This window comes from Tupaia chinensis, unplaced genomic scaffold (genome assembly GCF_000334495.1).
Source record: "Tupaia chinensis unplaced genomic scaffold, TupChi_1.0 Scaffold143923_1, whole genome shotgun sequence".
Classification (NCBI taxonomy): Eukaryota; Metazoa; Chordata; class Mammalia; order Scandentia; family Tupaiidae; genus Tupaia; species Tupaia belangeri.
In genome coordinates, this window is record NW_006203774.1 from 267055 (window position 1) to 292327 (window position 25273).

General features: G+C 43.5%; 1 protein-coding gene across 3 annotated transcripts in view; it reads left to right on the forward strand.

Annotated features, from left to right (window-relative positions):
• WAPL (WAPL cohesin release factor) overlaps positions 1-20344 on the forward strand; it is a 91144-nt gene extending 70800 nt beyond the window's left edge. For all 3 annotated transcript variants that reach the window (XM_006165496.3, XM_014582947.2, XM_006165497.3), the window contains 10 exons: positions 846-957; positions 1248-1345; positions 2561-2637; positions 8570-8745; positions 9059-9174; positions 9759-9923; positions 13544-13751; positions 16270-16358; positions 17629-17724; positions 18022-20344. In XM_006165496.3, the coding sequence (XP_006165558.1) occupies positions 846-957; positions 1248-1345; positions 2561-2637; positions 8570-8745; positions 9059-9174; positions 9759-9923; positions 13544-13751; positions 16270-16358; positions 17629-17724; positions 18022-18087 (1203 nt within the window). In that variant the 3' untranslated portion in view covers positions 18088-20344. The remainder of the gene's footprint in view (positions 1-845; positions 958-1247; positions 1346-2560; positions 2638-8569; positions 8746-9058; positions 9175-9758; positions 9924-13543; positions 13752-16269; positions 16359-17628; positions 17725-18021) is intronic.
• Positions 20345-25273: the final 4929 nt, after the last annotated feature.

A 25273-nucleotide genomic window follows, 5' to 3' on the forward strand; every position in this document is an offset into this window, starting at 1 on the left:
AATAGAACTTCCATATGACCCAGAAATGCCATTTCTTGACATTGACCCATAGGATAGGAAAACCTTCCGTTGGAAAGATACCTGTACGTCCGTGTTTACTGCATCATTATTTATAACTTCTATAGTATGGAACCAGTGTTAGTGTCCAAACATTGATGACTGTACTGAGTTGAAAACCTGAGGCACATATGGCCTCTGGAATATTGTACAGCTGTAAGAAACAGTGACATCCTATCATTTCACTCAGAATGGATGAGTATAGAAAATGTACGGTTGAGCGAAGTGAACCAGACTTTGTTTTTTGTTTGTTTGTTTGTTTGTTTGTTTGAGAGGTTTTTGCTATAGCACACATTTGCTCACCAGAAAGAAGAGACAGAGAAACAGAAAGCGAGAAATCACCCCCCGAGGGGATGGACATGCCGCAATCCCTTCTCCTCCATTCTCTTCTCGGGATCTTGGGCACGCATGCACATGCACCCGGTGTGAGTTTAAGCCACTGGGTCCGGGACTCGAACCACTGTCGACTCTCTGGGAGTCCAGCGACAGCTGTTATGCCAACTGCTGGTCCCATGAGCCAGACTTTGAAAGACCCAAACTGCCTGTCCCCACTCAGTTTGTAATGAATGCTGTGGTAGAGGTTGAATAACTTGAAAATGTGATGGTGGAGAGAGGATGGGTATAAATGCTAGAAATTCAATTCTGCTTTGAAAGTACATATTCTATAAAAAAGGAAATATTACTGGTAACATGCAGTGAATTTTTGTAAATAAAAGTCGTCTCTAGAATTATTGCCTCAAAATTACTCCCAAGGGTTACTATTGATTCATGATACTTCTTATTTTTAGACAGGGCATTTAGCTATGGAGACATTACTATCCCTCACTTCTAAACGAGCAGGAGACTGGTTTAAAGAAGAGCTCCGGCTGCTGGGAGGTCTGGATCATATCGTAGATAAAGGTAAGTTGGACACACGTGTAATATTTTGTAAGCTATTCCAAGCCCGAAGAACGTGTCTACATACTTCAAAAAATAATTATGTCGATTTGAAAAGACCTGTTCTTTGAATTTGGAAATGAGATAATTATAGAGTATGTCATTTCAGAACCTTGCAGTATAAAACCTAGAACAAGTCGTATTTAGAGAGGTTCCAGCATATTCATAGCACACTTCCATCTCCTTTGCTGTTGGTGGGGATAGGTATCGAGGCGTAAGAAATACTATCTTAATACTTGTCCCTTTTCCCCTAGTGAAAGAATGTGTGGATCATTTAAGCAGTGATGAAGATGAAGAGAAACTGGTAGCCTCATTGTGGGGAGCAGAAAGATGTTTACGAGTTTTGGAAAGTGTAAGTATAGGCTATGTGGAGAAATTTACTCTTGATTTTGATTGTATGCGAGAGACTGCCAAGTATTTTAAATACCTTCGAGAACTTTCCCTTTGGCAATTCATGTTAAAATTGTAGTGTATTCTTGAGATAGCCTGTGAGTGAGCATGTTAAATGAACACTTTTAATATTTTGAGGATATAGATAGATTAGTGGTCCAGGTGAAATCTTGCTATCAGGTTTGTTTGTGTGTGCCAGACTCTTCTTTGCTCAGTACTGTGTTGTGCTTAAATACATGAACTCATTTGCAGCAAATGGTAGTTAAGTGAAGTGGAGATTTTTGCTAGCTTTTGAATTAATAAATGTTTTCTTGATTTAGATTTGAGTCCGCTTGTTTGTAGGCGCTACTTTATTACAATTTTTGGGTGCCAAGAATAACTATTGAATCGTTAGTATGTTTCATTGTCTGGTTTTTATGAATGACTTAACCTAGTTGAGTTTAGATCAGAAAAATTAATGCTACTGAATTTGGGGACAGAAATTGTTGAACAGCTGGGATTAGGTAACTAAGTTACTCTTTTCTTTTAATGAGAGAGGAAGAGGGATTTTCCCATGGTCCTTGTGTTCCCGCCTTCCAAGTAGTAGGGTTCTAAGTGCACAGTAATGCATGTGGCCTGTTCCAGGTGGGTCAGCACCTAAGGCAGGCTCCCCCATGTGACGCCAGCCTCTTGCAGTGGCTCCTTGCACCACCAGAGCTCAGCCAGTCAGATGTCTGACAACATCTGTGGCAGAAATGTTCTAGAGAGAATTAAAAGCTACTGGTACAGATGAAATTGAAACCGTTGCTTCTCCCAGAGTGCTTCAGGTGCATTAGCTAACATATTTTTTCTTTGTAAGATCATATGCTACATGAATACTCTCACGAATTTTAAAGCATTAAAGTTTGTAAGTAGGGGTTGCTTTTTTTCTGATAAATTCAAAGTGCTTGGCAGTTCATTGTAGCAAATGGATAGGATAGAGAACATTAGTTATGAGCGAATAGTTCTGACAGCGATGGCTTAATTTTGTAACGTGGTAATAGTTGAGTGATTTTCAGTCTAAACCTGTGGACTGTGAAGATGTTTCATTCGGTGATGGCAAGATCTCTCTCTCATCGAGGCAGCAGGCATTGTGTGGTCTGTGTGCTTGACTGCGAGTCAGGAATTGCCCCAATCCTCTCCTGTTCTTCGCTTTTAGGTAACAGTGCACAATCCAGAGAATCAAAGCTACTTGATAGCCTATAAAGATTCACAACTGATTGTTTCATCAGCTAAGTAAGTTTTTCTAAAGTCTCACATGATTTGTTTAAACACTTGGATTGACCGTAAAGGAAATAGAGTTGTATTTACCTACCTCTTTAAAGATAGCAATTTTCATGAATTAAGAGTAAATTATAGAGCGGAAGTTAGGGGTATATATTCTTGAGCCAAAATGACTGAGTGTATAATTTAGCTGTATAACTTTGAACAAGTTATATACTTGCTACATGTGCTTTATAAGAAGGATAAAAATTATTTCTACCCAGGTGGGGTGGTTGTTAAAATGACTTAAATACTTTTTATTTATTTACATATTTATTTTTTCATTTGTTTGTTTATTTGAGAGAATTTTTGCTGTAGGGCATGTGCATTCGCCATAGATAGACAGCAAGAAATCACCCCCCGGAGGGATGGCCACGCTCAGTCTCTTCTCCTCCATCTCTTCTTGGGATTTTGGGCATGCATGCACAGATGCCCGGTGTGAGTTTTAAGCTGCTGAGTCTCGGACTTGAACTGCAGTTGACTATGTGCGAGTCCACCAATGTAACCATTACGCCATCTGCTGGTCCTAGCATTTTACCTTTTAAAAATAATTTTTTTAAAGAATTATTTTATTTAACTTTATTCATTCATTTTTTAATTTGACCAGAGGGAGAGAAAGTGAGAAAGCAAGTTTCCAGGTCTGGAACTCAAACCACGATTGGCCATGTGGGAGTCTAGTGCCCTCAACCAATTGGAAAAAAAAAAAAAAAAACCATCCCTCAAGCCCCTGACTAACTGTTTCATGGAGAGAGAGGGGAAAATGAGATGGCACCCACCCCTGGGGCATAGTCACACTGCAGTCCCTTCCCCTCCGGTTGTCCCTCCTTTGTGGATTCAGGCACTCATGGACTTAAGCCCAGCATGTTTTTCAAGCTTTTGGATCCGAGACTCAAAGTGCGTGGTTAGTTACCTTGACCATTATGCCACAGTCCTTAAAATAACTTTAAAATGTCTCATATGTTTGACTAGTGGGTTCAGTTAGTTAATATGTAAAGTTTAGACCAATGTGTGCTTATATAGTGAATATTTTAAGTATTTGCCCTCATTTTTGTCACAAATAGTAGTCCCCTAGCCCCCTTCTTCTGCCCTTTATTTTACCTGTTACCCGGGTAGATGTGGCTTCCCTAGTCTGTGCTGTCCCTGTCCCGTGCTGTGGCAGGCTATGCGTCATCTCAGGCCGTGTGTCTGCAGTCCTGGTTCTCAGTACAGCAGCCTCTTCCTGATCTCTCTGTCCTGTTTTTGGTCTCTGCCCTAGTTCTCTGGCCTTTCCCCTGTCCAGCACAATGCCACAGGGAGTTAACTTTCTCCAGATCTCTTCCTTCAAAATACTAACCCTAGCTCCAAGTCTTGATAAGTCTGTCATTGCATATATACCGTTTCTTTATCGACGGGGCTGGGACTTACCAAAGGTCACTGCAGTCTGACTCTAGTCTGTCTTAACCTCTTACATGGGGACTTTGAAGTACTACAGATAAGAGAGTAGGAAAGACAATAACGTACACACTACCCCACTAGGGTAATTACGAATTACTAGTGTTTGACTATATAATCTCTACAAGGACAGTTTTTTTTTTTTTAAGTCCCGAACCCACCAACTTTCTTTCTCACTTTCACTCCCCCACCAACTCTCTTTGGTCAAGTTAAATAATAGCAATAAATAAAATTAAATAATTCTTTTTTTTTTCTTTTTATGAGAGATTTATGCTATAGGGCACGTGCACTCACCAGAGACAGAAAGGAAGAAGTCACCCCCCAGGGAGGATGGCCACACCGCTGTCCCTTCTCCTCCACTCTCGTCTCAGGGTTTTAGGCACACACGCACGTGTGTCCAGCATATTTTAAGCTGCCAGGTCTGTGACTCGAACTGTGGTTGACTACATGGGAGTCCAGCGATGTAACTATTATGCGTTTTGTTGCTCCCCAAATTATATAATAATTTTTTTTTCAAAACTAAATTATTCTTAAAAAAAAAAAAAAAAAAACTTCTTTCATGAGTAAAAGGGGGAGAGACAGCACTGCCAGCAAGTCTTGATGCCGTGATCCACCCCCAGCCTCAACAAGCCCCTGGTCGTGGGTGCATATAGGCCTTGGAAGGTCCATGGATGTGAACCTGGAACCTCGTCACATGGTCAGCCTTGCAGAGTGGTATTTTACTGCTGTGCTGCTATTCAAACCCTAGAAAAGGACTCTTTATAAATGAAACCACAGGGGCTGGCAGGTGGCGTGGCATGGTGGTTAAGGGTGCTGGACTCCCACATGGCTGACTGCATTTTGAGTCCCGGACCTGGTGGCTTGCTTTCTCACATTGCCCCACTCTTTTTCTTTCACTTTGTCCCTCTCTGGTCAAATTTAAATAAGTAAGTAAGTAAGTAAATGTATGTGAGTGAGTAAATAAATAAATAAAGTTAAATAAAATAATCATTTAAAAATAAAACCACAGTATCACTCTCACACCATATAAATGGTTAATTCCTTCATGTGATGTTTGGTTGATATTCAGAAATTCAGTAGTTTCAAATTATCAGTACAGTAGTCCTAGAAGTTTCCAGTAGATTTTTTTTCTTAAAGAACTGTTTATTTCATTTTCTTTATTACTATTATCCTTTCTTTTTTTTTTTTTTTTTTAATTTGGGGAGGAAAAAAGAAAGGGAAAGTGTCAGCACAAGCTGCCATGTCAGGACGGAATGTTATCGACCATGTCAGAGTCGGCCTGCGGCCCCTCTGGTAGATTTAAAAACATTTTTTTTTAAATGTTATTCATTGTCATTATTTTATTTTATTGAAGTTGACCATAGAGAGACAGAGAGAAGGAAAGTGAGAAAGCATGCTGCCAGGTCTGGGACTCAGACCACGCTCAGCCATGTGAGAGTCAGCCACCTTAACCACCACGCCACGTGTTGGCCCCTAGGTTTTTTTAATCTGTAGGTTTCTAGTCGATCTGCTTTTTGTTTTGTATTCATAAATTGTATATCATATTTAGTCGTCTTAGGGCATATGTCCTAGTTGTTTGTTACTGTGTTTTATCTTCCCTTACTGAAGAATATTGTAAGTTAAATCTGTTTTATTTTCTTTATTTTAAGAATTATTTATTTAAATTTTATTTATTATTACTGTATTTTAATTTGATTGGAGAGAGACTGAGACAGAGAGAGAGAGAAAGTGAGAAAGCAAGCCACCAGGTCTGGGACTTGAACCACAGTTGACCTGTGGGAGTCTAGCACTTAACTACCATACTACCTTCTGGCCTCTTGTTTTGTTTAAAAAAGAATTATTTTAATTTAATTTTTTAATTATTATTATTTTTTTAATTCAACCAGAGAAAGAGAAAGTGAGAAAGCAAGCTGCCAGGTCCACGACTTGAACCGCATATAGCCATGCAGGAGTCCAGCATCTTTAACCACCACGCCACCTGCCAGCACCTTGTTTTGTTTTTCATTGCTAAACAGAGAGCATGAACCCACTGTGGAGTGTGATCATGCAGCAGTCCTTTTTCCTCGATGTCTCTGTTTCATCAGGATTTAGGGCTCGCACGCACACATGGAGAGTGTTTTTCAAACTCCTAGGACAGGAATTCTATCTGTAGTTGGTCATTTGAGATCTGGCTCCCTACGTTCACAGTTTTAACTGCTTTGCTACAGGGTTGACCTCGTTTTATTTAATTTATTGATTGATTTATTTATAATAATTATTTTTTATTTTATTTTATTTTTACCATAGGGCACATGCATTCACCAGAGAGAGACAAAATAAAGAAAAGCAAGAAAGCACGCCCACCACCACCTGCCCCCTCTGCCATCAGGAGTGGTCACACACAATCTCCTCCATTTCTCCCTCCTCTTGGGCTTTTGGGGACATCCGCCCATGTGCCAGGCATGTTTCTGCCAGTGCTAGGATTCTTACAGTATAGTCAGCCGTATTGGTTGCAGCCACTGTAACCACCACGTCATGGCCCAGCCCAAGACTGGAGATTCACAGTAACATCATGGCACTTATCTTGACATGGGGAGAGAGAATTTTAGGTTAGACGCAAGGAACTCGGAAAGGTTGTAAGATATTAGGAACCTTAAAGAATTTTATCAGTTTGGGACCAGCAGTTAGTGTAATGGCTATATCGCTGGACTCCCACATAGTCAACCGTGGTTCGCATCCCGGACCCGGTGGCTTAAACTCACGCTGGGCGCGTGTGCGTGCGTGCCCAAGATCCCGAGAGGAGAATGGAGGAGAAGGGATTGCGGCGTGGCCATCCCCCCTGGGGGGTGATTTCTCGCTTTCTGTCTCTATGTCTCTCTCTCTCTGTCTGTCTGGCAAGTGCACGTGCCCTATAGCAAAAACAAAACAAACAAACAAAAAACCCTCTCCCAAAAAAAACGAAAAAGAAAAAAAGAATTTTATCAGTTTGTTTTTATTTTCGTTTTAGGATTTTTGTGTGGTATAAGAAACAAATGACAGTTCATTTGTTCCCTGTTGGACTTTAAAAAATAATGAACTTGGGAACCAGCAGTTAGCGTAATGGCTATGTCGCTGGACTCCCACGTAGTCGACCGCGGTTCGTGTCCTGGACCCGGTGGCTTAAAACTCACGCCGGGCGTGTGTGCGTGCGTGCCCAAGATCCCGAGAGGAGAATGGAGGAGAAGGGATTGCGGCGTGACCATCCCCCCTGGGGGGTGATTTCTCGCTTTCTGTCTCTATGTCTCTCTCTGTCTGTCTGGCGAGCGCACACGCCCTACAGTGAAAATCTCTCCAAAAAAAAAAAAAATGAACTTAGTGATTTAGAGAGTCTTTGGAAATACTGTATCCATTTAAATAAGGGCTAATTTCCTTGTTATTTTGGGAGATCTTAAAAATCCTTAAACACAGTTTACTACGGCTATAGGAAACAGCTCAGCTTGATTGACCTCAAGTTAAAAAGCAGTGATTTATTTGGATGTGTATGAAGTTCGTTCATGTGCTGCACAGTGACTTTGCAGTTGATGACGAACCGCCTCTGTGACAGTGGTCTGCTAAGATTATACAGTACAGGGCCACTCCCATGACTCAGTCATTGAGCGCTGTGTTTGAAGACCTGGTCCCATATGGCTAAGCGGGGGTCGAATCCCAACTCCAGCCACATGAAAAATAACACCTGGTATATGCATGTGCTTTCCAAAATCCTGGTGGATTAGGGAAATGGAGGAAAAGGATTACGGCATGACCGCACTGCACTGAAGTCAGCCCTCTCTCTCTCCCTCCCCCTCCCTCCCTCCCTCTCTCTCTCTCGCTCTCTCTCTCTCTCTCTCTGGAGAATGCATGGGTCCTGTGGCAATTTTTAAAAAAGATTATACCATGTAGCCCAGGGTATGCTATCTAGGTTTGTGTAAGTACACCCTATAATGTTTGTGCAATAATGAAATCATGAAACGATTCATTTCTCGACCATGTAACAGTCATTAAATGGCATGTGACTCTATTCAGTACCTGTCTTTATGAGGTTTGTTGTGTAGTATTGATATATATAACATTTCTACTAGCGTTTAACTTACTTTCCAAGTGGAAAAGCGCTAAATGAGATTCTGAAGTACCCAGCCTTAGCTCTTTAAGCCTTAACCTTATTTGGGTAGAGTTGTGGTTTATGTGTTGAAATAGTTTACTAGTTAGTGGTAAATACAGGTAGTGCAGATGTAAAATTCTACAGTGAGTTTTTAACTTTTACTAGGGAATTTTTTTTAGTTAACAAGCTTTTCCAGAATAAAAATTTAATGCCTGGCGTGATGTGTCAGGCATACCTATTCACGGTTCAATAGTTAATACCTGGTGACTTCTGTAATACAGAAAAATACCATTTGATAGTACTTAGGACCGAGTAAGTAGAAATTCATTGTGTAACTTTGTACGTGCTGTAATAGTCTGCACTTTGTTTTCCCTGAAGAGCGTTGCAGCACTGTGAAGAACTGATCCGGCAGTATAACCGCGCGGAGAACAGCATATGCTTGGCTGACAGTAGGCCTGTGCCTCCGCAGAGTGTGGCTAACCACGTGGGCAAAGCAGTGGAGGACTGCATGAGGGCCGTCATTGGGGTGTTGCTCAATCTGACTAATGATAATGGCAAGTCATGCTCTTTTATTTTCTCATTGAAAGATCATGTATTACATGTAAAATTAAGTCTGTTTATTTCTCCTTTTCTTGATGTAGCAACTTCTTTAGCTGCCACAATGTATAATAATTGACTCCTTCATTGTAGGTTTGAACTGCTTCTAAGAGTGGCTAATTGTAGAGTCAGCCCAGGAGCTTGGCCTGGAAATACAACCATGTATTTGAATACAGAAATAGCTAGTCAGTGCCTAGTGGGTACCCTCGTTAATAAGCACTGGCTGTTGTGTCCTGAGGCGCAGTGGCAATGTTCTGTCTCTTATTGCAGAGTGGGGCAGCACGAAAACGGGAGAGCAGGACGGCCTCATAGGCACAGCCTTGGACTGTGTGCTTCAGGTTCCCAAGTACCTACCTCAGGAGCAGAGATTCGACATTCGCGTGCTGGTGAGATTGGATGAGTGCTGGTGTTTCGGAAATGAGTGCTTTTTTATCTTGTAAGACGGTGGAAAGCTTCCTCCTAACTCGAGTTCAAGAACCACTGGTGCAATATATTATGGGATGTTCTGATGAATTCCTTCTGAATGTACCTCTTACTGTACAGAGGACAGTCATGAAGGGCCATTATGTAAAGTGTGAAAACTAAAAAGTGGTGATTACAGTCTGAAGGAATTGGAGCTGGCAGGTGATGTGGTGGTTAAAGGCTCTGGATTCCAACATGGCTGACCACGGTTCGAGTCCTGGACCTGGTGGCTTGCTTTCTCACTTTTCCTTTCTTTCTCTCTCTCTCTAATCAAGTTTTAAAAAGGATATCGAATGGAATTAAATAAATAAATAATTCTTAGAAATTAAAAAAAATTACTAAAAGGGATCATTCTTTGGGAGGAATGGTATTTTGGGTTTTAAACATTTTACATTTTACAGATGTTAAAGACTGATTTTTAGCTGCCTATCAAAATTAAATGTATTCTTTTCACTTTCTAAATAGTTCTCAGCTGTGATAATACATGTACCTTTTCAAATTTTTGCAGGGTTTAGGTTTACTGATCAATCTAGTAGAGTATAGTGCTCGGAATCGGCATTGTCTCGTCAACATGGAGACGTCGTGTTCTTTCGACTCTTCCTTCTACGGCGGAGAGAGAGATGATAGTTTAAGGATCGCTGGGCCTGTTCATGCCGTTCATGCTTTGGTGCAGGTAGGTGACCTGCAGTTTGTTGCATTTGTCTAATGTATGCAGTGCATCTTTTTGCCTCTTTCACTGTGTAGAACTCCTAAAGCATGTCTTTGCTAAGGTAGGGAAGGAATATCTTTTACACTTGACTAACTCTTAATATTGCTCTTGGTTTCTCACATGAAACTTCATTTTATTTTAAAACAGCTCTTTTTTCTTTCTTTTAAATTTTATTTATTTCATAAGAGACAGAGGAATCCCAGCGTGGTCCCAGTGCCACGATCCACCCTCAGTGAGCCCCGGGATCTTGAGTACAAGCATGCTTCCTGTGCTCGCAAAGGTCTCTGGACTTCAGCTGGGAACCTTCCCACTGGAATTACCTTGTACGGCGTTGCATTTTCCCACTCCTCCTCTCTTTGGCCCCCTAAAACATTCTAAACAATGAAAAACGTACAGATTTCTGTAGAACCATTAAGAGGTGCACCAGCTTAGCATGCATTCCGTTGTAATCACGCCTTAGCACTGTTAGCAAAAAGCAGAGACAAGGTACAGTTGATTAAAAGTAGAAAGCCAGTCCCATATCCCAGTGGTTAAGCTTTTAAGGGAGCCAGATTCCACATGGAATATTCCAACCGTGATAGAATCCCAACCTTAGCTTGAAAGGCACACAGGGCGCTTGCGTGTGCATGCTGAGAATCCTGGTGTCTCGGAGACGTGGAAGAGAAAGGAATTACGGTGTGACCACGCCCCACCGGGTAGTGCTTTCTCTCTCTCTCTCTGCCGTCTGCCTCTGGCAAACACACATACCTTTTTTTTTTTTTTTTAATTTTAACTCATTATTTTAGTTTAGTTTGCTATAGAGCATATGTGTCCACCAGACAGAAAGTGAGAAAGCAAGTCACCAGGTCTGGGACTCCAACCGCAGTCAGCCATGTGGGAGTCTAGTGCCTTAACCACCCTGCCACCTGTCCTCCCCAGCAATTGAAAATAGTTGCATGTGAAACCAGTGAGAAATTGGGGTGTTGCTTGTCAGTCAACAGTAATAGTAATCATTACTAACAGTAATTGGTAATTGTAAACTCTTTTTAGTCAGCAGGTATCACTTAGGGACTTATTTAATGCTGAAATCATTGTAAAATATTTGATAAATTCCCCACTTTTTTTTTTTGGAGAGGTTTTTGCTATAGGGTGCATGTGCTAGCCAGAGAAACAGAAAGTGAGAAATCACTCCCCAAGGGAGATGGCCATGCTGCAGTTCGTTCTCCTCTCAGGATCTTGGGCATACATGCACACGCACCTGGTGTGAGTTTAAGCCACTGGGTCCGGGACTCAAACCGTGGTCGACTACATGGGAGTCCAGTGATGTAGCCGTTATACCAACTGCTGGTCCCTTCCCCCACTTTTTTATAGATCCCAATTAGCCATTTGTTTTCTGGCCAGGCTTTTCTTTCCTATATAGTTTGTTTTTGTTTTGTTTGTTTGTTTTTAAGATTTCTTTTTAATTTATGTTTTATAAAGTTTATTTCTTCCCATGAGAGAGACAGAGTCATCATCCCCAAGAGGATCTTCCCTCCTGCCCAGAGTTTTTGTCTTGTTTTTTGTTTTGTTTTACTGTAGGGCACATGTACTCGCTGAAGAGAGAGAAAAATTCCTGGGGGGACAGCCACACCACAATCCCTACTCTTTCACTTTGGGCACATATGCACACACGTCCAATATGAGTTTCAAGCTGTCAGATCAGGAACTCAAATTGCAGTCATCCATGTTGGAGTCCAGCACCTTGACCACTATGCCACCTGTGACCCCCCCTCTCCCCCCCCACGCAACAGGGTCTTAGTGGCCTCAGCTAGCCCCTGGATCATGGAAATGTGCTTATCTGGCATATTCAGCAGAGTCTGAACTCTGACCTGGAACCTTCCCATGTAGCAGCCTCATAGACCCACTGTCTGACCCCTGAACTTTTTACTTGGTAGTGATGATAGATGTAGGGGAAGTTACAAAAGTAGTGTAAAGGATCCCACGTGCCCTTTATGCAGCTTCCTCTAGTAGTGACATTTTAAATAACCGTAGAGAACATCAAAACCGAGGAATTACTCTTAGTGTGCTAGCTCTGAACTAGACTTTGTACTGTTCTGTCTCTCCAGTCAGCCTGCTCTGTGAGTGTGTGGGATGTATGTGTGCAGAAGTGTGTACTCACTACTGCGTTACAGGGTAAAGCCAGCGCAGCAGAACTCTTAGGTTGCTCATATCCAGCCCTCCTGTCCTCCTCTCCTAATGATCACTAGTACGGTCTCCATCTCCCTATTAACTTTTGAACATATAATTAGGAATGTTAAATACACTAAATCCTATAGTTACGTTACCTTTTTTCTTTTTCTTTTTGAGAGGTTTTTGCTATAAGGGCACGTGCGCTCGCCAGAAAGAGACAGAGAGACAGGAAGCAAGAAATCACATACCCTCCCCAGGGGGGGATGGCCACATTGCAATCCCCTCTCCTCCATTCTCTTCTCGGGATCTTGAGCATGCATGCACACATGCTGGTCATGAGTTTTAAGCCTCCGGGTCTGAACTCGAACCATGGTTGACTACATGGGACATAGCCAGTACGCTAACTGCTGGTCCCTAGTTATGTTTCCTTTTTAGATTAGATTTTTTTTTTTTTTTTAAAGACATTTTTGCCTTAGGGTGGATGTGCTCACCAGAGAGAGACAGGGACAGTGGGCAAGAAAGTGAGAAATCACCCTCTGGGAGATGGACATGCTATAATCCCTTCTCCTTCATTCTCCTCCCAAGATCTTGTGCAGGTACGCTTGCACAGGTCCCTAGCATGATTTTCAGGCCACTGGGTCCCAGACTCAAACTGTGGTCTGCTATCTGAGAGTCCAGCAGCGTAACTGCTGCACCACCTGCTGATCCCAGCATATGCTCTTGAGGTGTGTTCAGGCTGTTGTATCTATAGATAAATCATCTGTTCTAGATCGTAACACCTTTGAGTAGTGTAGTGGCTTCTGTTACTGCAGGAACTTATGCCATTTCGTATATCAGTTTTAAATATCAAATGGCTCTTATTTTTAATACTCAGTGACATGGTAGAAAAATTCATGTTCAGGGACCAGCAGTTAGTGTAATGGCTGTATCGCTGGACTCCCACGTATGTAGTCCATTGCGGTTCAAGTCCTGGACCTGGTGGCTTAAAACTCATGCCGGGTGTGTGTGCGCATGGCCAAGATCGCAAGAGAAGAATGGAGGAGAAGGGATTGCAGCATGGCCATCCCCCTGGGGGCTGATTTCTCACTTTCTGGCAAGCGCATGCACTCTATAGCAAAAACCTCTCCAAAAAAAGAGAAATTCATGTTCAGATTTATATTCTTTATACTGTTGATAAAACTGATCTTAATCTAGCAGTTTTCAAATTGCGTAGTTCTGGTTATTGACACAAATAAAGCTCCTCTGCTTTTCTTAGCTGCTTTTTAAACAATTGACTTGATATTTTTTTAACTTTCATTTGTATACACCCTTTTACATATATATATATATATATATATATATTTTTAGACTTAGTGGCATTTGCAATGTCAGAACTTTGTATTTATGTGTTGGTTGGTGCTCTCTTTTTAATGATGTTCAAAAACAATTTTTATCAGCTATTTCTTGAGCGAGAAAGAGCTGCTCAGTTGGCAGAAAGTAAAACGGATGAATTGATCAAAGATGCTCCCACCACTCAGCACGACAAGAGTGGGGAGTGGCAAGAAACGAGTGGGGAAATACAGTGGGTGTCAGCCGAAAAGACTGATGGCACAGATGACAGACAGAAGAAGGAGGAGGACGATGAAGAGCTTGACCTTAACAAAGGTGTGTCTATTTCAAGTGATGTATTCAACTTGAAAATGAGGTTTGGTTTTGATTAGTTTTATTTATTTGTTTGTTTGTTTTTCATAAAAAAGGGTGTTTTTTATGTGATTTTAAAAAATTATTTAAATAAATAAATAAAGTTACGTAAATTTATTTATTTAAATTTGACCAGAGTGATAGAGAAGGAAAGTGAGAAACCAAGCTGCCAAGTCTAGGATTTGAACTGCTGTTGGCCATGTGGGAGTCCAGTGCCTTTAACCACCCCCCCACCTGCTAGCCCCTCAAAATATATTTTAATTCAGAATTGTCATCGTCTTGCTGTTACTTTAAGGCCTCTCTCGTCAGTCCAGGCAAGCTTTAATGCTCGAATATTCTTCCCCAGCAATGGGGAAGGTCATGGCCGGCAGGAGGCTGGTAGTGATGGGGAAGATGTGGCCTCCTAAGTTCCATTTTCTTTCTGGTTCCTCCTTTCTTTTACTCACCTGTGAAGAGAAGCAGCTGAACATACTGCTCTTTTTAGGTTTGGGTTTTTGAGATTCTTTTATCAGCCTTACTCTAAACTGAGATCTGTTGTCATAAATTATAATAATAGTTCCTAAAGACGAGCACTGGGTGGCAGGTGCAGGGGAAACATGGTGGAGCTGATCTCTGAGTAGTAAGCGTTTAGTGCGGGTTGCTGTTGTCAGGGGTTATAACGCCTGCTTTACGCGTATACCGAGTCTGTAGTACGGCTCTAATCTCACGTCACCAAGTCATGCAGTGCCAGTTCTGTTGGCTCGTCGGGAAAGTCATGACACATGTTTCCATAGAAGACTACAGTATACCTTTCCCACAACCTGGTAGTTTAGCTTCACTTAACCTAGAATGAACCTGGGCTCTGTGTTACACCCTCTCCTCCCCAATCTGCTGCCATTGGTTCTGAACCTCTAATGTGTTTCTGTGCCTTTTTGTCCATTTGTGATGGTCTTGTTTTACATAGTGATTTTTGTTGTTTAGATATCTTTTTAAAATAACAGCTTTATTGAGATATATATAATCACGTGATGTAAAATTCACCTTTTTAGAATGAATAATTTTTGAGCTTTTAGAATATTCACAAAGTTGTGAAACCGTCCCTGTGTAGTTCTGAGCACTCCCTCTCACCCCTAAAGGAGCCCTGTGCCCATTAGCAGCCATCATCCCCATCTTCCCATAGCCACTGGCAATCACTAATCTACTTTTCGTCTATAGATTTGCCTATTCCAGATATTTTATTTGAAAGGAACCACTCAATATGTGGCTTTTTCAATGGGTTTATTTTTAGAGAGATTTTTGCTGTAGGGCGTATGTGTTTGCTGTAGAGGCAGAAAGAAACAAAGGGAAAAATCACCGCCTCCCCCCAAATGCACCGCCTCCCCCCAAATGGCCATTCCGCAATCTCTTCTCCTCCACATGTGTACACACGCCTGGGGTGAGTTTCAAGCCTCTGGGTCCGGGACTTGAACCATAATTGGCCATGTGGGAGTCCAGCAACATAACCATTATACCATCTCCTGGTCTTGGAGTTGGTTGGTTGGCTGGTTTTCATTATTCATGGTAGAATTCAAGGGGGCGTGCGCAGAGAAGCACACCCTCCATAGAGTCTGTTTATTCCACGGTTCCCTCCCTCCAGCCCATGTGACGAGCTTCTGTCAATCAGCAGAATGTTTTCAAGATTTAGCCATGATGCGTAGCATGTATTAGTGCCGAATAATTCCTTATTATAACCCAGCAATGTCCGTTTTATTGTCATTTCGCGTATCCATTTGTCCATTGGAACATTGGAGTTGTTTCCATGTTTCAGCTGTCATGAGTAATGCTGCCGGGACCGTTGTCTGCAGGTTATTTTGGAGACACGTTTTCATTTCTCTTGGGTGTATACCAAGGAGTGGAATCATTTGGTTATACATTAACTCATGTTTACCATTTTAAGGAAAAGCCAAGCTGTTTTTCAGTGTGGCTTGAATTCCTACAGCACTGTGTGAAAATTCCATGTCCTTACAAATTATTTATCTTTTAAAAATTTTTAGTCATCTTCGTGAGTGTGAAGTCTTCCCATTGCGGTTTGATACCCAGGTCCTGGTGACTAATGATCGAGCATATTGATGTGCTTATTGGCCTCTGGAACATCTTCTAAGAAATGTCTGTTCAAGCTCTTTGCCCTGTTTTTAACTGGATTGTTTGTCTTTTTGTTGTTAGTTTTAAGACTTCTTTTTATATTCTGGGTCTTGACCCTTATCAGATAAATGATTTTCAAATATATTCTGTTCTGTGGGTTATCTTTTCACTTTATTCCTGATATCCTTTGCAACACACATGTTTTAACTAAGAGGCTTGTGGTTTTAGCTCTCCTATTTGGGCTCTTATTTCATTTTGAGTTATTTTGTGTTAAATCGTGAATATTCGCTGTAGGAGCACTATTTGTTGCTGTTTATCAGTTGAAAAGATACAGCATGGAGTAGAGGCTGTCTAACACGCTGTCAATTGCTCATGCCCCCAGCCCTTCAGCATGCTGGCAAGCACATGGAGGACTGCATTGTGGCCTCCTACACGGCACTGCTCCTCGGCTGTCTCTGCCAGGAAAGTCCAGTAAGTAAACAGTTGGCTGTGTTTTCAGAAGGTCCAAGGAGACAGCTTCATATTGTTACCTAGTTCATTTATTTATGTCTTTACCTTTTTCCCCATTTATGTCCGCTGTATGGCTTCTGGTTGGTTATAGAATTATTAAAACAGTTTTTTAAATTGCTTCCCTGGGGAAGAAAAATGGCAGTGAAACACCTAATGTTTGCAATAGTTCATTTAAAGTCATTCTTTTTTTAAAACGTACTAGACATGTATTTCTTCCACTTGTAGGCTTGAGTAAAGTAAGGTTTGGAATAAAATGTATTGGTTTTCATTTTTTTAAAAGCGATTTGTTGAGGGCCAGCCCCATGGTCTAGTGGTAAGTGAGCCGGTTCCTACGAGGGGCCACGGTGTGAATTCTTACCCGGTGACTTGAAAAACGCAGGTGCATGTGCCTGTGTGCAAAATCCCAACCAGATGGAGAGATGGAGGGGAAGGACTGTTGCCTGGCCGTATTTCACTAGGGGTGCTCGCTCTCTCTCTCTTTCTCTCTCTCTTCCTCTCTCTCTTCCTCTCTCATAAGTTCTTTTGCCCTCTGACAATAAAAAAGTGCATTGTTGATCTTTGTGGCTCTTCTGGAACTGATGTGTCTTTCAGAATTAGGCAGAGATTTTTATTTGTTTTTTTTTTTTTTAAGTTCTTTTTTCCTTAGGGTATGTGCATGCACCAGAGAGAGAGAGAGACAGACACAATGAGAGAGAAAGAAGTCACCCCCAGGAGAGAGAGCCACACCATAGTCCCTTCTCCTCCTCTCTTATCCTGGGATCTTGGGCAGGCACGCACAAGCATCTGGCATAATTTTCTTTTTTTTTTTTTTTTCCTATTTTAAGAGATTTTTTGTTATAGGGCGTGTGCACTCCCTGGAGAGACAGTGAGAAATCATCCCTCAGTGGGGACGGCCAGGCCACATTACCTTCCTCCTTCTGTTCTTGGAATTTTGGGCACTTGCACACATGTGCCCAGCATGAGTTTAAGCCACTGGATCCAGGATTTGAACTGCAGATGACTATGTGGGAGTCCAGTGATGTAACCATTGCGCCATCTGCCGGTTCTGAGCACCTGGCGTGCTTTTCAGGCCAACCCGGTCTGGGACTCAAACTGTGGTTGGCCATATGGGAGTTAAGTGACATACCCCTTTGCCATCTGCTGGTCCCAGGCAATGTAGTTTTTTTTAAAAAGAAAAACCAAGGATGTGAAAAATAAGCTATTTAGAATGATAATCCGTCTGGTTCCTCAGATCAATGTGACCACTGTGCGGGAGTATTTGCCAGAAGGGGACTTCTCAATAATGACAGAGATGCTCAAAAAGTTCCTGAGCTTCATGAACCTTACCGTGAGTAGCTTTATTGTAGCGTACGTGGTTTGAAATTCACGTGTGATACATTGACAGCAGGGGAGAAAGTGGCACAGCGAGTGGAGAAAAGTGGTTTTTTGTCATTCTGGTCATTGCTTTCTATTTCTTGATGATCGTTAGCACATATTTGGGTCAAATACTATGTCATCGCAGTCACAGTGCAATCTCTGAGCTTCGTTTGTAGTGTTCAGTTTAAGGGTGTAGAGAAGTCGTGCCTGGATTCACCACTTGGTAACGTTCGCTGGGTGTTAACAGCTGCTCATCTGCCTCCCGCAGTGTGCCGTTGGAACGACGGGCCAGAAGTCGATCTCCAGAGTGATCGAGTACTTGGAGCACTGCTAGCTCTGCCTGTGCTTCAGGGCTGGGTGATGCTGGAGCTGCCCTTGGACACGGAGCGGTCGGGAACGAAGTCGTGGAGGACAGCCACCATGTCGTGCGTGTTTGGGTTTCCGAGACCACCCAGGTCCTTCGTCGTGCGTCCTGCATTTGCTCTGACAGTTACCACATCAATCTGCAGCTATCAAAAGGGAGGGGAAGGCTCAGCTGCCCAGCCGTGTGGTGCTTAAGTGCACTCACTGCGGCGGGTCTCTGCCCTCCCCGGCCGCGGCTCCACTCCGGGCATGGCTCGGGGAGTCTCATGCTGCTGTCAGTGTGACCGTGTGTGCTGAGCCACTGTCCACACCGGCCGGGCAGGGCAGGGCAGGGCAGGGCAGGGCAACGCAGCTCCTGAGCACTTCGAGGCAGCGGCTAGCTCCTTTCCAGGCTCCTTTGCTTTGGCTTTTTTTGTTGAATGATTCCAATCGTAAATAAAGCTTTTAATAATTTTGTGAATTTTTTTGGTGGTTGTTCCCTGAACTACTGTCTATATTTAAAATTAGATGGAATCCAAAGACACAAGGGATTAATAGTATATTTTTTTATTCTTGATTAGGTTTGGGTTATTGAACTATTTTTCACTTTTGAGACCATGACCATGTTCAATACCATGCTGTAACATGTCATAGCTATTATAGATGCAAGAAAACAAGTGACAGTGTGAAGGGGTATTCTAGAAGAGGTGCCCTGTTAAAGGGTTCAGCAAAATAGACAGGCCCAGGGTAGTTTACACGTAATGCCAGCGCGGTTCTCGAAACACTGCATTTTGAGGGCGGGCTCTTCGATGTAGTTTCTAATGCTCAGTACAATAAGTACACGGAACCTCAAGCACCAGTGTGGACTCATGTTCCAGATCGCGTGTGTGTCCTTCTGTAGAGTGACAGGATGGATCAATCGCACAAGCGCAAAGCCTTAAACTGCTGGTTTAGAGAAGACCCTTTTTTTTTTCCATACAGATTCTTTATTAATAGAACAGTTGTTTGGAAAATAGTTATGAAACACACAAGACACATTTTATAGACTTTAATTTCACCACATTGCAGGATTTTTTTGGGGTTTTTTTTTTGGTATTAATGTTCAGACGACTGATGACAGACATTTGGTTTTTGTATTGATTGGGCCTGAATACAGGCCTTACAGACACCTCTCTCATTAGTACTTAAATACCTTTCAGGTACTTGCATCATGTTTCTTCATTGGATTTGTAAAACTTGAAGCCATAATGATATTAGTTTGGTGTGTATTGGGGAATATAGCTATAAGTCTAACTTTTACCTGGTTAGACACAGTTATCTCCCTGTATAAAGTGACAAATCGGGCTCTTGTACCAGTGCCAGCTGTCATGTGGCAATGCAGTGGCTGCCTTCTCTTGTCTTCCTATTTTTGATAATGCAGATTGTTGGAAATCTTTGAGGAAGTAACTGATGCCAGGCACGTTGTCGTCTTCTTCCTCCTCCCCGCCCCAGCCCCCCTCGCCATTGAAGAGCAGTGTGCCAGTGGGACGTGGGGAGAGCGAGGTCTTGTTTGCCCTGATGGAAAGCTCGCTTTGCAGACTATTTTATGAGCATATCAGTACATGATATCCATAAAATTGAATTAGTTAGATATCTTTTGTTTAATTATTTTAAAATACATTGATATTTATTAATCATTGGATTTAGGAAGCGGAACAGATTTTTGGTAAAATTGACTTGTGGCAGATGGTAAGGAATATTATAAAACATGTGGATGAGAACAATCAGGGCGAACTGTTTTTCTGTTACACTGGTAATCATTTGAGGATTGATTTACCTCGGTGTTTAGCAGTATTTTTTGTTTTGTTTTATTTTAAGTAATAACTAATTGTCAAGCACTGATAGAGATGCAAGTTTTGGTGGGGGTGGAGTGGGGGACATCACCTCACCACCTGCAGTGCATTGTGTGTTTTTATCCCTCGGAGGACTCTGCGTTTTAGGGTACTTGAGGCTGACTTGCAAATTAACTAAAGTTTTAAAGTAACCTTTTTTCCATTGTAAATATTTCTGTAAATACTACCAGTTGGAAATTAGAACAGTAGAGTACTTTTCTGAATCCAATCCTATTTTTATTTTATACAGTATTTCTCAGCTGTGATCTTTGGAGCAAAAGCCAACGGCAGGAAAAAATAGTTTGTACCAGTTTCATGAAGTATGTCTTTGGGTTTTTGTAAATAATTTTAACTCAAATAAAATTGCTACTTTCAATACACATGTTGTCTTTAACATAAATCTGTCGATCTGTTTGGAAGAACTCTCACAAACTTGGCATAGCTACTGAGGGACAGATACCGTCACTTGTGTGAATTCCTGCACACCGTAAGCACTTAGCCAGTTTTTACTAAATGTGCACTTCTCCATGTTTTATCAGGACTCACCAGCGTGGGCCAGCAGGGTTATTGGTTTTCCAGGTGTGTGCAGCTCTTGCCTTCTCCTTCCTGTATGACTTTAGGTCTTTCTGCCCCTCTTTTTGGAGAGGTTTTTGCTATAGAGCGCGTGTGCTCGCCAGAAAGACGAAGAGAGACAGAGAGACAGAAAGCGAGAAATCACCCCCTGGGGGGATGGCCATGCCACATTCCCTTCTCCATTCTCCTCTTGGGATCTTGGGTATGCACACACACGTGTCTGGTCTGAGTTTAAACCACTGGGTCTGGAACTTGAACTGCGGTTGACTACGTGGGAGCCCAGAGATATAGCCATTATGCCAATTTGCTGGTCCCCTGCCACCTAAGTATTTTTTTTTTTTTTGAGAGGTTTTCGCTATTGGGCGTGTGCGCTCGCCAGACAGAGACATAGAGACAGAAAGCGAAAAATCACCCCCCAGGGGGGATGGTCATGCCGCAATCCCTTCTCCTCCATGCTCCTCTCGGGATCTTGGGCACGCACGCACACACACGCGCCCGGCGTGAGTTTTAAGCCACCGGGTCCAGGACACAAACCGCAGTCGACTACGTGGGAATCCAGCAACATAACCATTACGCTAACTGCTGGTTCCCTGCCACCTAAGTTTTAATCATCTATAGATCCTGTCTGCTATCCAGAATTGTCTTATAGAGGATGTGGGTAAATTGAACTGTCTTTTTATAGATTGTTAATTTTCTTTTTAAGGATTACTTAATTTTATTTATTCATTAACTTTAATTTGACACAGAGAAGGAGAGAGAGGGAAAGTGAGAAAGCAAGCCACCAGGTCCAGGACTCGAACTGTGGTCAGCCATGTGGCAGTGTCCAGCACCTTAACCACCACACCACCCGCTGGTCACACAAGATTGTTAATTTTAACATGAATTAGTAGTAAGTAGATTGTAATAGAGTTGCATATTACAATCCCTAGAGCAACCAGTAAAAAGTAATCCAAATCAATAACTAGAGCCACCTGAGGAATCAGAATGGACCCTGGAAAATACTTGGTGAACCAAAGGCAGGCAGGGAAGAAGTAATAGAAGAGCCAACACGGGAAGAACACAAAAGACAAGAACAAGTGAGTGTAGAAGAAAAGCGCAAGATTGCTTTTCCTCTGGGGCAGGAACAAGCCAAGGACGTGCCCCGAGCCTAATTGTACTACTTACTTACTTAGATGTACTTGCACTGGAGCCTCCACTTACAGAGTTCATCTGGATTACCAGAAGACACTGAAAACACACAAATGGCGTGAAAGTGCGAGGATGGGCAGAATACCAGGCAAACGTGAATCATGTTAAGGTTGCAAAATTAAGAGCAGACAAAAATAGACAGTAGTATAGGAATATTGCCATATTTAAAAGCATTTCAGGGGCTGGCAGGTGGTGTGGTTAAGGGCACTGGACTCCCACATGGCTGACCGTGGTTTGAGTTCCAAACCTGGTGGCTTGCTTTCTCGCTTTCCCTCTCTCGCTCACTTGTTCATTCTGTCTTCTGATCAAATTAAAGTTAAATAGAATTCTTTTTGTTGTTGTTGTTTTCTTTTTGAGAGAATTTTGCTATAGGGCGCAGGCGCTTGCCAGAGAGAGAGAGAGTAAGCGAGAAATCACCCTCCAGGGGATATGCTCACACCGCGATCCCTTTTCCATTCTCCACTTGGGATCTTGGGCACGCACGCACACATGCCCAGCATGAGTTTAAGCCGCTGGATCCAGGACTTGAACCGTGGTCAACTGCGTGGGAGTCCAGTGAACATAGCCATTACTGCTGGCCCCAAATAAAATAATCCTTTTTTTTTTTTTTTTTTTTTAAAGAGGTTTTTACTATAGAGCACGTGGGCTCGCCAGACAGAGACATAGAGACAGAAAGCGAGAAATCTCCCCCCAGAGGGGATGGTCACGCCGCAGTCCCTTCTCCATTCTCTCGGGATCTTGGGCACGCACGCACACGCACCCGGCGTGGGTTTTAAGCCACCGGGTTCAGGACGTGAACCGCGGTCAACTATGTGGGAGTCCAGCAACATAGCCATTACACTAACTGCTCGTCCCCCAAATAATTCTTTAAAAAAGGCATTTCGGGGCCAGCAGGTGGTGTGATTAAGCCCGCTGATCCCACACGGCCAACCAGAGGCCAAAAAGACACTGGGTGCATGTGGATGCATGCTCACAGTCCTGAGAGGATGGAGAAGGGACTGCCGCCTGGCTGTTTCCCGGGGAGGCTGATTTCTCTCTTTATGAAGCACACGGGCCCCATAGCAAAAACGTGAAAAAGAAAAAGCATTCAGAGAGGTTGAGGAAGAAGGTGTATTGGGAAGAAATCATTGTGTTTATGTGTCTAACGTCTGATGAAACCTTTACATATAGCAAAAACAAAAAGAATAGACATGCCATATAGCAAAGAATCGGGAGAGGGCAGGGAGCCAGTAAGGCTAGAGAAAATCGGAGTGACAGCAGGCGACCTTAACCTCACTGGCATTTTTTTTTTAATTTATTCATTCTCTACATTAATTCACTATACACCATCACAACACACAAATGAATTTTCCATCCAAAATACACTGTGCATTGGCTCAATCAAGCACATCAACATACATGTTCTCAGCAAATAATTTTCCAATTCTTAGGTCCTGCATACCTTGCCTTTTGTTTTGCCATCCTTGATTCCCCATCCCCCACCCTCTGCTATGTCCCATCCTCCTCCCACATTGTCCCTGGCATCCACCGTTGCCTTCCATGCCTTCCCCCAACCCCATTCAATTGATCTGCCAATGAACTTAATTAGTCTAAATATATCCAATAGCTAGCACAGCTGACACAAACCTACACATGAACCCGAGTCTGACTTTAGGCATAAACCCCATTGCTCACTGGCATTCTTAAAACACTGCAGATGCGCGTGGGACTTGTCGCCGAGAGGGATGGGTGGGTCTTGGTGCGTCCCAGACACACCTTCCAGAGGGTCTTCCTTTACCAGGCGGAGGTCAGAGTCTGTATACGATCTGGGAAGCAGTTTCTACCTAAAACTGGAAAAAGATGAGCAGTTAGTTAAACCCAAAGTGGGAGGAAGCACAAGAGCAAAAGCCAATATTAAGGGTAAGGAGTAAAGGTGGGTTTTTTTCTACGTTTTGCTGTAGGACGTATATGCTCACTGGAGAGACAGAGAGACAGAAAGCAAGGTCACCCTGCAAGGGGGATGGCCACGCTGCTGCCCCTTCTCCATCCTCGGGATTTTGAGTGCCTGTGCACCGGGCCTGGCATGTTCTTCGAGCTGTTGGTCTGGGACTTAACCACGTGACCAGCCCTCGGGATCCGGGGCCTTCATCCCCGTGGCACCTAGCTGGCCAGGCTAGGACCAGTTCTGACTGCTCGCAGCAGGGAAGAAACCACGTGGAGTTGCAAGGGAGAGCGGTGAGGAGGCGACTCCAGGAAGGCCTGGGGAACAGAACGAGATGGCGAATGTGTGGTGGGCCGGCCCTGGTGAGCTGCCCCAGAGGTACTTGGATCACAGGCGGCCGCGGCAGGGGAGAGGCCGGGGAGAGGCAGGGGCGCACGTTCGTGTCCACAGAGACGGCTGCCAAATGCCCCTCACACCAACGGAGTGGCCCCTCTGGCCGGCGATTTGCCTGTCGTGCTATTTCCTGGCCTTCCATTGGCTGTTTATAAAGAGAATCTCTGTGTCCCCCGGCCATGTGTGTGCCCACGCCCAAGACCCTGAGAGGAAAATGGAGAAGGGATTGTGATGTGGTCATCCCCCTGGAGAGGCAATTTCTCACTTTCTATCTCCCTGTCTCTCCCCTCCCCGCCCCACTATGAGGCCACGTGCCTTACAGCCAAAATCTCCTAAAAATAAGTGAATACACGAACTAATGCCCACTGGGAGAAGCAGCAGCCCAAGAGCTGGAGGTGAGTGCTTTAGGGGCTGCTGCCATGGATTGGAGTCCAGGGGACCCGTACTTCCCATTGTTACATTTTTTTCTTTTTTTTTGGAGAAGTTTTTGCTATAGTTATGCTTACCAGAAAGACAGACAGAAAGCGAGAAATCACCCCCCCCCCGGGGGGATAGCCCTACCACAATTCCTTCTCCATTCTCCTCTCAGGATCTTGGGCACACATGCACACGCACCCAGCGTGAATTTAAGCCACCGGGTCCAGGACTCAAACTGTGGTCAACTACGTGGGAATCCAGTGATATAGCCACTACACCAACTGCTGGTCCCTCCATTGTAAAGAAATTTTCAGTATATCTTTCAAAAATGCTGACTTCAATAAAGATACAACCTACATTCTAGAAGTGACAGAGGCCGCTGGGGCTGGCTGAGGTGGAGGCCACTTCCCGCTGCAGCGGTGGGCCGTCTGAGTCCTGCTGTGAGCACTGCCTTGCTGGCCCTGGAGGCAGCTCAGCAGCTTGTTTCTGGTGACTCAAGGAAATGCCTGGGATGAACTGGCAGGTCGTTGCTGCCAGTCTCTGTGCTGTCGCTGTTAGCGCGCCGTGAAGGGGACAACGACCGAGTCAGATAGTACCTGTAAGTGACCGGCCGTGGGTTCGTGTTGCTGTCACCCAGGGTGGCATGGAGGCGGAGTGCTCACAGGTGCGCCTGCACGGCGGGGTTGTGTACCCTCCCTGGGGGAAACACATCCTGCGCCCAACTGCGGGTCACTGAACCACGTCGCAAATGGCAAGCACGAATGACGGTGTAGCCCCGCAGGGCCAGCAGGAACTGCCTGGGTGATGTTAAGTAT